The sequence below is a fragment of the Coniophora puteana genome (genome assembly GCF_000271625.1).
Source record: "Coniophora puteana RWD-64-598 SS2 unplaced genomic scaffold CONPUscaffold_1, whole genome shotgun sequence".
Classification (NCBI taxonomy): Eukaryota; Fungi; Basidiomycota; class Agaricomycetes; order Boletales; family Coniophoraceae; genus Coniophora; species Coniophora puteana.
Window position 1 is genome coordinate 1,587,487 of NW_006913053.1, and position 12,508 is coordinate 1,599,994.

The window sequence follows — 12,508 nt, forward strand, 5'->3', positions numbered from 1 at the left end:
CGTGGCTGAGTCTGAAAAAGTCAAGTGTTCGCGGCACGCTGCAGCAGGTCAACCTAATCGACGTCCTTGCTTAGTCTCGGCCAATCCGTTCTGGTTGATCACGCTAGCACTCTTGGTTGCTCCCAGTCATGGTCAAGCTCACCCCAGAGCTCCTGGCTCAAGCACCTTCTTCTCTAAATCCTAACAAAGAACGCCAGCTTGACCTTCGCGGTGCGTACATTGGCTTGTTGGCGCGTCATGTTGCAAGTGTGCTAATTAACCCCATGAACTATCAGGCTATAAAATACCCACAATCGAAAACTTGGGTGTCACCAAGGTGTGATCATTGGGATACAGCCTTCACCATATCAGTCATCTGAACAATGGCATCTGGTGAATGTAGGACCAGCATGATGCCATAGATTTCACAGACAATTCCATTTCCGTACTGGGCAACTTTCCCCTTCTCAAGCGCCTACGAACTTTGCTCCTTGCTAACAATCGAGTTTCATCTGTGTCGCCGTCCATTCATCTCTCAGTTCCCAACCTGACAACTCTCGTGTTAACGAACAATAATGTGGCTGAGCTTGGTGATCTGGAGCCTCTGAAAGAACTCAAAAACCTGAAGTACTTGTCCCTGTTGGGCAACCCTGTACGGGAAAAGAAATGGTATCGAGAGTGGCTTGCGTGGAGAATACCATCGCTGAGAGTTTTAGATTTCCAGAGGATCCGGGATAAGGTGTGCCTCCCATCTTTGTGAACGATTTCGAATCTGGTGGCTCAACGTGACATAGGAACGTGAAACTGCGAAGTCCCTCTTCGTTACAGCTGACGGCCTTCGAACCGCTCTTGCCACGACGATATCCGAAACTGTTTCAAAGACTGGTGTGAAGGCGGCAGTGACTACGGACGAACCAAAAGCCGCACCCTTGACAGGCAAAGCGGGCCGTCTCATGTCTAAGGAGGACCAAGAAAAAGTTAAGCAAGCCATCGCAAAGGCGACCTCCATAGAAGAGGTTAGACGGCTGGAGAGAAGTCTCAGGGAGGGTTACATGCCAACTTTCGAGTCGTCAGGCTCATGAGTATAATCTTGTTTGCCATACGGATTTGCACCTGTATTTCTTTGCCGTAATCGTACATATAATGCAAGAAGACGAACGAAAAGCTAAGCGACGATATATGCAATCTCTAAGCTCTGCTGCCAAGGCAGAGGCCATGGAATGTCAGCAACAGGACTGCCCCTAAGTTAGCGAGGGAGCTGATGCCATGGAGGGCGCCGAATCTAGCATTGATTTTCTTCATCTCTTTTGATACCTGAAAGCGATATCAGGGCTTCGGCGCTAATATTGCGACCACAGCACAAAGACCTTACCCCAGCTTCATCGTAACCCTTGCCTTCAGCCTTTTCTAGTTTGTGACGTTGGAACATGGTCCTTCGTAAAAGAATTACTTCACATCGTCATAGCTTTTATAAACAATGCACTCACTTGCTGGTCAAAGGGCCAATGATGAGGTGATTGCTTGCTTGCATGGCGATAACGCCGGTAAGAGTGTAAGCTTGCGCGACGTCAAACAAGGTGGGTTGTGTGTATTTCTCGGCCACGGTCGGGTGGGTATAAACCCATGAGCTCAGTAGAATGCTGGCAAGGCCTATGCTCAGGCTGAAATACGTTGGGAAAGTACGATGCTGCAAGTTGCCAAACTGTTGCCTGGCTGTCGAAATTCACTGAGTAAGAGAAGCAGATATGTTGCGGAGAGCCATAACATACGCAGAGCCCTATAGGCTATGATGCCTGAGGAATATATGATTCACTAGGCCAACACATACTAAGGGGAATATAAGCCGCCTACCGCCAAAGAAAGTCACCCATATAGCTACGGATAGTTGAGTTCTCTTGTAAGATACGCGATGAAATCCGGCGATACTCACACATCCCATATAGCCACCCGTAAGTGACGACATAAAGAGATCTCAGACCAAGCAGAGAGGAGAAGGAAAGCTCTTGGTGACTCATGGGGCTGGAGACTGCTCGGGAGGATTACAAAATTGATAATAAAGGATAGGGTAGAGAAGGTGGTGACGAGGACGCAACGCAACACCAGGCAACACCCCTATAACTCTTATATGATATGTGAAGAGCCGGCGATTGCGTCGCCTTATGTGCGAAAAGTTACAAAGCCGAAATGACCAGAATCTGACGATGAACACCCGCGGCCCGCAACACGCGTTTCCATCGTGTCAGCATTAAATTGCTGCTGTGCTCAATAAATTAGGGGGACAAAGTCGTAAAGTTGCAAATATGATACAATACTATCGGCACAAGCGCTAGGTCTGACACGCGTTACAAGAGTAATTCGCTCATGGATGCATTCCCCATTCACTGGCTCTTCCCATGCGTCGACGAGGGCCTGGCAGAGACCGCTCGTCACGTACACCCATGGTCATTACTATATGTTTGTCCACCAGCTGGAGGAATTTATACTGTCAAGAAGAGTAATATCAGAAGGGCATAACGGAAACTTACATCATTCAGTATGTTAGCAGATTTGGTCAACGACGATAGTACGGCTGTCAATTGCACATCCTCGTATTCCTGTAACGCCATGAAGTCAGAGGAGATGTTAATATTGGTACGGACTTACTGTATCGAACTCCTGGCGGAAACTCTCGTTTTCGCTAGCGGGAAGTGATGCTATGAGCGCAGACAGGGATCGCAAGGTCATATGATCCTTTGGCACTTGACCTGAAAATACAGGTATAAGGCAGGGAGAAGTTATGTGACATCGAGGAGACAGGACCTGCGATCACATTGGTCACATATTGCACCAGAATCAATATACGCTCGTGAAGCATCTTGACAGCCGCTCGTTGCGTTTGTAGATGTGACTCCACTGCCCAGAAAAAGCTGAGCACAGGGAAAGGTCATAAGTCAGGTTAGTATACGTACAGCTTGTGCCTCCTACACCCCCCTTGGCAGTCCAATCAACAGCGATGCGCTCTGCTTCGCCAGTCTCAACCTTGAACGATGCTTCGATAAAAACAGATCGAGTTTTCTTATCCCGGATCTCCACGGTCGGCTCATATGCCGTAAAGGGAAGAGTTTGGCCCAAGACGTCAGAAGTAGGTATGCTGTTGGTAGACGAGGGCTGCAAGAGGAGAAGAAGTGGCGTGGAGCAGTACCCAGTAAACTAGAAGATAGGTCAGCATGTGTTCGGACAACTTTTACTCGCCGTACTTGTTCGTGTAGGACTATATGTCTTGCTGTAGGTATGGGTGCGACAGTATACCACCCTATGAACTCGAGAGACGGGAAGACCTGTTTGTCTATTGTCGTATAAGGTCAGAAGAAACATCGAAAGCGATAAAGGTGCTCACATTGATCCCTTCTGGTGACTAGAAAAGCATGGTCCACTATGTTCTCGTCGTTGACATCCGTAGCAAGCTCAAAAGTGTTCACGATCTCCACTTCACGGCCATTCTGAGTCCCGAGCAGAGCGCCGAGCACTGTATGAGGTTGGTTCGGGCTATATTCAAATCCAATGATGATCAAGGCTAACCAAATGGTGAGTTCGTCCTTGCTTGAAGTCTCAGTCGCGTCAAATGTTCTGAGATGTTAAGGATCGGCAAGGGGTGCCTAGACGTCAGAACTTAGATAAGACATTAATGCCACATGCGAAGATGTCACCAACAAAGATATGTTGAGGCCAGAGGTAGTGCTAGCAGGTAGTACGACAGACTGTTCATCAGTGTCCATAGACGCCATCGTCACAATTCAAGGGAAGGATAATGTCAATGAGAGAGGGCCAGTGAACGCCAGAATGTCATCCACGCGAGTCCACGCGTCGTGGCTTTTAAGGGGTCTGATACCCAAAAAGGACGCAAAAATCATTCCCATTAGCCGACTTGAACGACTGACCTCGTCATTACTAGTGACGCGCTCTACCAGCTGAGCTAAACGGGATGTTATGTCCCTATCAATGTACGCTCTATGATGTATATTAAAATTTGAGACGCGAAACCACCTGCCCTGAACCTCATTGCAACTGTCGCGTCCCAAGACTCGCCCCACACGGCACTAGTCTCTCTCGTACGCGACCATGTCCGGTTTTGATGCAAATCAGGTCTTCACCGTATCTGTTCATGATCAAGCAACACCATCCGCTCCCGAAAACCCATCTCAAACAGAGAAGCTCCTTCTCGAATTCCTCCTCCAATACCGCGTAGGTGGAGAGTTCATATATAGGCGAGTCGGTACCCAGCGAAACACATCAATGCAGATACTGACCAAGCCCAGGGACAAGCTTCGAGCCAATTTCCTCCTCAAACAGTATCAATTGGAGGTTGACTTGCGTCATATAAGCCTTTACAACGATGAGCTCGCACACGCTATACAAGACCAGCCAGCAGATATTCTTAGATTGGTGCGCTTTCTGTCACTCAGCTCTCGTTGAAACATTGAATCAGGCCCACATAGTTTGAGAATGCTGCTACAAAAGCTGCTCGGATGATCTTGAACCCTCTTGCAGGCGGGTCTGATGAGCGCGCTGAAGCCGCACTACAGTCCATGCCCAAGGTGCAAATTACCATTCGATCTGGTTTAAACATTCAAAGGTTTCGTGACCTCACTGCCGACACGATGAACAAGCTCGTCCGTATTCCTGGCATCGTTATCTCCGCCTCCGTATTGTCTTCTCGGGCCACCAAGCTACATCTTCAATGCCGTGCTTGCAGATCTACAAAGATTATTTACCCGTCTGATGGCCTCGGAGGCGTAGGAGGAGGCTCAGATCGCGGGCTGCCCCGTGTATGCGATGCCCCTGAGCTACCAAATCAGAAGAAGGATTGTCCGATGGACCCCTATGTCATCATTCACTCAAAGTCATCGTTCGTCGACCAACAGACATTGAAATTGCAAGAGGCACCCGATATGGTCCCCGTCGGAGAACTACCAAGGCATATGTTGCTATCCGCAGACCGCTATCTTACTGGCAAAGTTGTCCCAGGCTCACGCATAATAGCAACGGGAATCTATTCCACTTTCAACTCTGCCAAGAACGTGAGTCATGAACACAAAACAGATATGCATGCCGAGTAATTGCTCTGCAGAAATCAGCAGGTCCGGCAGCGCTTCGTCAACCTTACCTTCGATTGAACCACATAGAAATGTCGTCTCCAATGACAGGCGGTGGTGCATCTAATCCATTCGGCGTCCAGTTTACACCTGAGGAAGAAGAGGAGTTTGGAGAGATGGCCCGAAGCGAGGGCTTCTACGAACGCTTTGCGCGGAGCGTCGCACCCAGTATATTTGGTAGCCTTGGTACGTTGCGATCTCTTTAAGGGGAGCTTTCGCTGATTGTCTGCTAGATATTAAAAAGGCGATAACGTGCTTGCTTTTTGGAGGATCCAAGAAAGTGCTACCTGATAGCATGAGACTTCGAGGCGATATCAACGTCTTATTGCTTGGAGATCCTGGAACAGCCAAAAGTCAACTTCTGAAGTTCGTGGAGAAGGTGTGTCACTTGTTCTTCCTTTACCGAAGAGAACCACGAGTGAGCTTCGCCAAAGGTTGCCCCAATTGCGGTATATACGTCAGGAAAGGGTTCAAGCGCTGCAGGTCTCACAGCCTCCGTACAAAGAGACTCCATCTCCGTGAGTAATACGCTGTCTAAGCGTGATTACTGCTAATGCACTTCTACTGAATAGCGAGAATTTTACTTGGAAGGAGGTGCTATGGTGCTTGCTGACACAGGTGTTGTGTGCATTGATGAGTTTGATAAAATGCGCGACGAAGACCGTGTAGCAATACACGAAGCCATGGAACAACAGACAATTTCCATAGCAAAGGCTGGCATAACAACTGTCTTGAACTCTCGGACGAGTGTACTAGCTGCCGCTAATCCGGTATGGGGTCGGTATGATGAGGGACGAAGTCCAGGGGAGGCAAGTGATTCTGATTGATTTAAGGCAGTCGTATTAACCCCACTGCAGAACATTGATTTTCAAACGACCATCTTGTCACGGTTCGACATGATCTTCATTGTCAAAGACGAACATAACGAACAGCGCGATCGGGTTTGTCTACACTTTCAGGTTTGGTAGTGACTAACGAGGATACTAGATGATCGCAAAACATGTGATGGATATCCACATGAACCGCCCAAACCAAAATGCAGGAGAAAATGGTGAGGTCGTTGGTGAAATAGATATAGACAAAATGAAGCGATACATTGCCTACTGCAAGGGGTAAGCCTGTAGTTTCTTGAGCTGAGCCCCTAGCTTACGGTTCCTCGTAGCAAATGCGCCCCACGGCTTTCCGCGGATGCCCAAGAAATGCTTAGCAGCCATTTCGTCAGCTTACGAAAGCAAGTCCAACAGGTTGAGAGGGACAACGACGAGCGAAGCTCAATCCCCATCACCATACGGTATATTATAGCTACTGCAGGTGTAACCATCGCTGATACCCTTGAACAGACAATTGGAGGCTATCATCCGGATTTCGGAGTCGTTGGCCAAGATCACACTGTCACCTGTCGTTCAGAATCATCATGTTGAAGAAGCTATTCGTCTCTTCAAGTTCTCTACCATGGATGCCGTCTCTGCTGGCTCGGTCGATGGCATGTCTCGGGGTGAACTGAACGATGAAATGTCCCGGATTGAGAAGGAACTCCGACGACGACTTCCTGTGGGATGGAGTACGAGCTACCAGAGTCTGGTCAGAGAGTTCGTCACACAACAAGGATACTCAAGTCATGCCCTGGAGCGGACGCTCTTTGTCTTGGAAAAGAGGGAGATCATCCGATTTACTGGACAGGTAAACGGTCTTCAGTATGTTCATCGTCTTTCTTTGACAACTTCATACGTCTACAGAAAAAGGTCGTTCATCGGTGAGATGCACGGTATGGTTTTCACAAATTCGCAGAGCTGACGTGGATATCTAGGGTGGGTGTTTGAGTTGGCGTACTTCATGACGATGGTTCTTCGGCTATGGATCATCTACTTATGCAATGTGTGATGGGCAAGACTGCAGCCTGCTGGGAGTTGTACTATTTTAATAGGGATTTCTTCAAACTTAGAGGTTTCACGCTTTACCTTGTAAATGTATTTCATTGTGCAATTCTATACTAGTGTTAAAAGCTACGTTGACATCGCCCGCCTAGCTCAATCGGATAGAGCGTCAGACTCTTATGACTAGGCGATCTGAAGGCTGCGAGTTCGACCCTCGCGGTGGGCTAGTGTTTTTGCTTCCTCCAAGGCGGACCTAGCTGCAGCGATGAAGTCCTGGACCACGAACATACCATCAAGAAAATATTCATTTTTGTCCAACATCCAAAGCACTCGTGTTCGCCGCGCGTGCATGATAATGATTGTACGATATGCCTTGTTACTGAGTGGCAAAAAAGCCTATGCGTGGCGCACAAAGTACTGGAGTGGCAAGCATTAAGGTCCTATGGTCAATTTATTTAGCCTGTTGTAAACGTTTGTGACTAACACGACTGTCATGACTGAAAATAGCATCAGCTAGGTATGTGGAGTGCAGGGCAATCGGACAAAGGAGGGGAAAGTGGACTCAGAGCTACAGCAAAAAGCCCACCGCGAGGGTCGAACTCGCAGCCTTCAGATAGCGATTGTACAACACGATCGTAAAAGTCTGACGCTCTGGCCGATTGAGCTAGGCGGGCTTTGACCAACGTCACCCAAGCGGCTCCTATATCTATTATTGGTGCTTTGACTCCTTATCATGTGACAGCCAATGGCTCGAAAATCAAGCACGTGCGGTTTCACTGAGTGCAACGCGTATCAAGTTTCAATTTCAACGTTTCAACTTGCCCAGATTCGGTCCGTACCTATAAAGCATAGTGGCACCAGGATCCTCTTCCTCAATTTGACAGACTATCATGATACTCAATCGACAGTCAACTAGCGCTGTATCGGAAAGTGAACAAGAGCTGCCAAGAGAGCTGCCAAGGTGAGCTTCGGTTATCATTCGAGCCATACTGTATTTCTGTTGCTTAACTCAAATCATGTCACTGCTTGCTATTGGTGGCACTAGTACCGCGAATATCAATCTGTATGACGCATCGAAGAGCACTGGATGCTCACAGGACGTGATAGTCATATCTTCGGACGATGACACAGAGTGCGCGCGCGAATTGCTCACTTCCCCTGCTTCCCATCTCAACCCTTCAACTATATCCAGGCCGGTCGAAGCGTCGCAAACCGCTAGAGGATGCGCAACGAGGTTTCGCGCCGAACCTCTGACTGCCGATAGTCTGTCACAAGGGAATATATTTTCATTCAAACAGACAGATATTATAGAAATATCTGACGATGATAATATGGAGGAGCTTCCTGCCTTGCTCACGACTCAACGTGTCAGTACAGCTGTCCCTTCTCCACCTCCGAATCAGGTGGGTGATAACGACGAAGGGTATTCCTGGGATAATATCGACGACGGATCAATATTGGTTTTGTAAGAAGCCATCTCAGCACAGGTTATATGAACTTACATGTAGCCACAGCGACGATCCAATTATTGCTCGAAAGCCCATTCGCCAAGTCTTTGCCAAGTCAGCGTCACCTTCTGCAACTCGGAGGGTGCCAGTAGCGACGGCTCGATCCATCATTCAGAGCTCGGACTCAGACGATAGTCACTCAGCTCACCTTCACAAACCATCACACGGGAGTCCCGCCAAATCAAAGCCGTCTTCCAAGAAACCTCCAAGATCAGCGGCTCGGCGCGTCATCCTCAGCTCCGATTCTGAAGACCACTCATTTTACTACTCTCCTACACCATTGGCCACAAAGACGAATGTTGTTCCTCAGATCGAACCTCCCAAGATACCGCGGAGAGGCAAGAAGGCTCTGGCAGCCGCAGAACAAGCCCGACGGGAAAGTTATGCAACCCAGTTATTCAATGATCTCAACCAAACTGTCTTTTCCGGAGGTCTTCCAAGCAAAACCAAGCTGGTATGGAGTAAACGACTGCTTACTACAGCAGGTCGAGCGAAGTGGCATAGGTCATCTACTGAACCACATGGATGCATTATCTCAAGCTGACTGAACCTTCAGGTCAAGAGATGGTGTGGAGACAAGTGAAATAGAGCTCGCCAGCAAGATCCTTGACTCGGACGGTAAGGGGATTCTTTCAGTCTATGAACGTAGTGTTGACTCGCTCGAGAATAAGAGAGGATCAGGAACACACTATCGCACGAGATGTGTCATCTTGCTTGTTGGGTCATCAACAACAATATTCGCGAGGGCCATGGGAAGGAGTTCAAAGCATGGTAAGTCGCCACAAAAGAAGGTTGAGTCTAGTTGCTAACTTGAATCCCAGGGCGGCTAAAGTCACGAAGACTCGCTCTGATATTCGGATTTCAGTGAGTATCGACTTGTATGTGATAGTGTGCATGTGTTGAGGTTGAAGCCAGACACGACACACTTACGAAATCGCATATGCATATGAATGGAGTAAGTTAGCTTTGACTTGGACCAATAGAGAGCGATCTAACCTTCCTGCAGAGTGCGAAAAATGTGACAAAATGTAGATATACCTTCAAATCCATTTCTAAGCAAAGTATCTTTGACGCACTCTATCCCTAGATACGGCAGGCACAGTAAATCAATCAGACCGGATGAATGCGGTACGTAGAAGGCAAAGACCTTCATCGTCCTCTATGCTAACTGGGCGTTTCAGTTTGCGGGGCTTGTAAGGAAGGGAGGCTCATTCCACTGTTCACCCAAAGAACTCCGAAAGTATCGAAGGCGAGTAAGCTTGTTGCGACGATACCGCAAGGTACTAGGCCGCTGGCTTCTATAATATGGTACCTTCGTCGCGGTATTCTGATCCGATGTTCCAGCCAGTCCAAAGCTTCTTTCTCGCTCAGTCAGAGGCGGTGAAGGTGAGATCAGCTCACGCCTAATGGCCTCGGCTGACGTTATATGTATAGATGGCGTTGTGCCGGATGAAGATCTCGGTGTCAACGTACTCACTGCTACTGTGAGCAGAATTTCCATTTTCTAAGGTTATATAAACTTGCAATCTAGCACAACTACTTCTGAGAGAGCTACGCATGTTTGGATTTAGAGTTGTTTACACTTGTACTAATTGATTCTGAAGCACCTGGGCATGGATCGGAAGCAATTAGTAAATGAAGCGGATGCATCAGAACAGAGTGCTTCCCGAAGAGGGACTTCGTTTCTGGTTGCCTGTTTGGGCGCCAAGTATGTTATGTCAACTGTTCACCAGAACTTCGCCTCCTTGTTTGCCGCTTCTCTCCCGCCCACGGTTGTATCACAAGAGGACACTTTGAGGCGCGACAGTCTCCTAACCTCACCATGGATTTTCTTTCTTTGTCAACACCTTTGTTGGTCCTGCTTGGTGCTCTCAAAGCATGTGGGGTCGTGCTCCTACTTCTGCTCGCGAGGGCCATCTATTGGATGTTCAACATGCTGGTCGTCGCACCTCTTTTTGATCCTCTCAAAAATGTACAGGGGCCCAAAGGGTCAATCTTGGAGAACCATTTCCGTCAGGTCATGGAGTGAGTTTTCCAAGTGGTAGAGATCAACCCGCCATTCTGAGCTGTATTCAGCCCTAGAGTCAGCCCTGATACGCACGAGAGCTGGACGCGAACATACGGCAAAACATTCAGATTCCAGGGCTTTGGCAGAGTTCGTTCATGTTTTAAATAATTCTCAAAGGAGGTATCTAAGTCCCTTGTCAGCATGACTATCGATTACTTTCCTTGGATTTTCGTGTCATGAGTCATGTCTTGAACTCTCCTGTGTATGAGAAGCCATGGCAGACACGTTCCCTTCTCTCCAGACTCCTCGGCAAAGGTAGGTATTTCTGATATCCGTTAGACCGTTTGTACTGAAATTCACAATGAAAGGTGTTTTTGCCATGGAGGGTGACGAACATAAACAATTGGTACGTCGGTGTTTAAGCTTGACACCTTCACAATCTGAGGGCTAACGATGGTCCACAGCGAAGACTGATAATGCCTTCCTTTTCGACGCATGCAGTAAAAGCCTTGACACCGATTTTCTTCCAGAAGGCCGAAGAGCTTCGGGACATCTGGGAAACGTTGATCATGAATCCTGATTCTCCTCGCGACTTGCAACGCGGCAAGCTCCCCCCTCTCCCTCCTCCGCTATATATCCCCGAAAAGCCCCTCGCTGAGCACATCATTGATGCGTCCCACTGGATATCACGGGCAACTTTTGACGTGATTGGCCTTGCAGGCTTTGACTACCATTTCCATTCACTCCAAGACGAGACCGAGGACGTATATCTTGCCTACCGTAGAATGTTTGATATAGCCGACAAGGCACCCGGTCTCAAGGGCCTCATTCAACTATATATCCCATGGCTGGAGAAAATCTTGGTATGGTTTGGTTTGACTCTTGCACATGGTACTGTGCTCATGTATCTGGATGTAGCCCGACGAAGGCGAACGCATCACTCAAGAGAGTCTCCGGACTATTCACCAGGCGGGTGTACGTCTTATTCAGAGCAAGAAAACAGCTATCCTCGCGGAGAAGGCTAGTTCTCAAGAAATCAAAGAGAAAGACATCCTCAGCCTTTTAAGTAAGTCGATATACTGACATTTTTGACCAAGCTAACTTTTAGACAGTCAAATCCAACCTGTCTTCTGATGCACCATCTCGTCTGTCCGACGCCGAGCTTTTAGACCAATTATCGACATTCCTCTTCGCCGGGTCCGACTCAACGTCACTAGCAATTGCCTGGTGTTTGCATCTTCTGTCTCTTCACCCCTATGCGCAGGCTCGTCTTCGAGATGAGATCATGTCGTTATCGCCATGTGCCTCCAGAACATCGGACGGTCCCTCTGACTTGTCGCTGACTGACGCCATCGACGCTCTCCCGTATTTGGATGCAGTCGTACGCGAGACTCTTCGCCTTTGTCCCCCAGTCCACGGCACGATACGTGTAGCCACCCGCGACGATCAGATACCGGTTTCATCACCGATCCTTCTGCGCGACGGAACGCTTATACGAGAGGGCGAGACCATTCCTATCAGAAAGGGCTCGTACGTACATATACCCATTGAAGGACTCAACTTCAGCCCTGACATCTGGGGCGAGGATGCACGGTTGTTCAAGTAAGTCATTCGTAGACTGCTGTCACATACGGCCTCCTGACAAACCTCTCAACAGCCCCGATCGATGGTCGTCCCTTCCAGCAGCTGCCCGTACACCCGCCCACCCCGGCATTGCCAGCATGATGACGTTCTCGTTCGGCCCACACGCTTGCCCAGGTTGGAAGTTCTCCCTTTTGGAGGCAAAGATCTTCATAGCGACACTCCTGCCCCACTTCGTCTTCGAACCCGCTGCCGAGATACGGAAGACCAACTCAATTCTCACGCGCCCATATGTATACGACCAGTTCGAGTTTGGTTCGCGAATGCCCATCAAAATTGGCCGTTATACCCCCTAGCTTTCCTCTAATTCTTACTGTATAGTCATTATTGTAGCGTTTGTAGAAATACTCAGTGTATCCATATGTA

General features: G+C 48.5%; 5 protein-coding genes and 3 non-coding genes across 8 annotated transcripts; 5 read left to right on the forward strand and 3 right to left on the reverse strand.

Moving 5' to 3' along the window:
- The first annotated feature begins 36 nt into the window (after positions 1-36).
- On the forward strand, positions 37-1,538 carry CONPUDRAFT_94823 (L domain-like protein). The gene is made up of 4 exons (XM_007765037.1): positions 37-210; positions 276-316; positions 383-718; positions 774-1,538. Exons 1-4 carry the CDS (start codon positions 129-131, stop codon positions 1,059-1,061), a joined length of 747 nt encoding a protein of 248 aa, XP_007763227.1. The 5' UTR covers positions 37-128; the 3' UTR covers positions 1,062-1,538.
- A 676-nt stretch (positions 1,539-2,214) lies between these two features.
- Positions 2,215-3,792, reverse strand: CONPUDRAFT_94830 (uncharacterized protein). The gene is made up of 9 exons (XM_007765038.1): positions 3,670-3,792; positions 3,538-3,614; positions 3,356-3,484; positions 3,216-3,304; positions 2,928-3,168; positions 2,779-2,871; positions 2,623-2,723; positions 2,505-2,573; positions 2,215-2,446 (listed from the first exon to the last, which is right to left on the reverse strand). The coding sequence occupies exons 1-9, from the start codon at positions 3,741-3,743 to the stop codon at positions 2,339-2,341; spliced, it is 981 nt and encodes a 326-aa protein (XP_007763228.1). The 5' UTR covers positions 3,744-3,792; the 3' UTR covers positions 2,215-2,338.
- A 76-nt stretch (positions 3,793-3,868) lies between these two features.
- Positions 3,869-3,941, reverse strand: CONPUDRAFT_t13. Its single transcript has one exon. It is a non-coding gene; the product is annotated as a tRNA-Thr (tRNA).
- A 136-nt stretch (positions 3,942-4,077) lies between these two features.
- Positions 4,078-6,931, forward strand: CONPUDRAFT_86374 (MCM-domain-containing protein; the record flags this gene model as incomplete). Its single annotated transcript, XM_007765017.1, has 13 exons — positions 4,078-4,227; positions 4,270-4,401; positions 4,455-5,036; positions 5,087-5,297; positions 5,345-5,490; positions 5,546-5,629; positions 5,684-5,920; positions 5,969-6,052; positions 6,099-6,223; positions 6,274-6,402; positions 6,452-6,791; positions 6,848-6,864; positions 6,919-6,931. The coding sequence occupies 13 exons, from the start codon at positions 4,078-4,080 to the stop codon at positions 6,929-6,931; spliced, it is 2,250 nt and encodes a 749-aa protein (XP_007763207.1).
- A 196-nt stretch (positions 6,932-7,127) lies between these two features.
- CONPUDRAFT_t1 lies at positions 7,128-7,211 on the forward strand. Its single transcript has one exon. It is a non-coding gene; the product is annotated as a tRNA-Lys (tRNA).
- A 353-nt stretch (positions 7,212-7,564) lies between these two features.
- On the reverse strand, positions 7,565-7,659 carry CONPUDRAFT_t12. The gene has a single exon. It is a non-coding gene; the product is annotated as a tRNA-Lys (tRNA).
- Positions 7,660-8,308: 649 nt separating this feature from the next.
- Positions 8,309-9,877, forward strand: CONPUDRAFT_46822 (uncharacterized protein; the record flags this gene model as incomplete). The annotated part of the gene is made up of 8 exons (XM_007764426.1): positions 8,309-8,997; positions 9,050-9,111; positions 9,165-9,264; positions 9,315-9,357; positions 9,409-9,448; positions 9,500-9,521; positions 9,581-9,621; positions 9,675-9,877. 8 exons carry the CDS (start codon positions 8,309-8,311, stop codon positions 9,875-9,877), a joined length of 1,200 nt encoding a protein of 399 aa, XP_007762616.1.
- A 297-nt stretch (positions 9,878-10,174) lies between these two features.
- Positions 10,175-12,438, forward strand: CONPUDRAFT_114678 (cytochrome P450; the record flags this gene model as incomplete). Its single annotated transcript, XM_007765040.1, has 8 exons — positions 10,175-10,518; positions 10,570-10,648; positions 10,702-10,816; positions 10,870-10,907; positions 10,966-11,364; positions 11,420-11,567; positions 11,614-12,103; positions 12,159-12,438. The coding sequence occupies exons 1-8, from the start codon at positions 10,316-10,318 to the stop codon at positions 12,436-12,438; spliced, it is 1,752 nt and encodes a 583-aa protein (XP_007763230.1). The 5' UTR covers positions 10,175-10,315.
- Between the last annotated feature and the right edge of the window lie 70 nt (positions 12,439-12,508).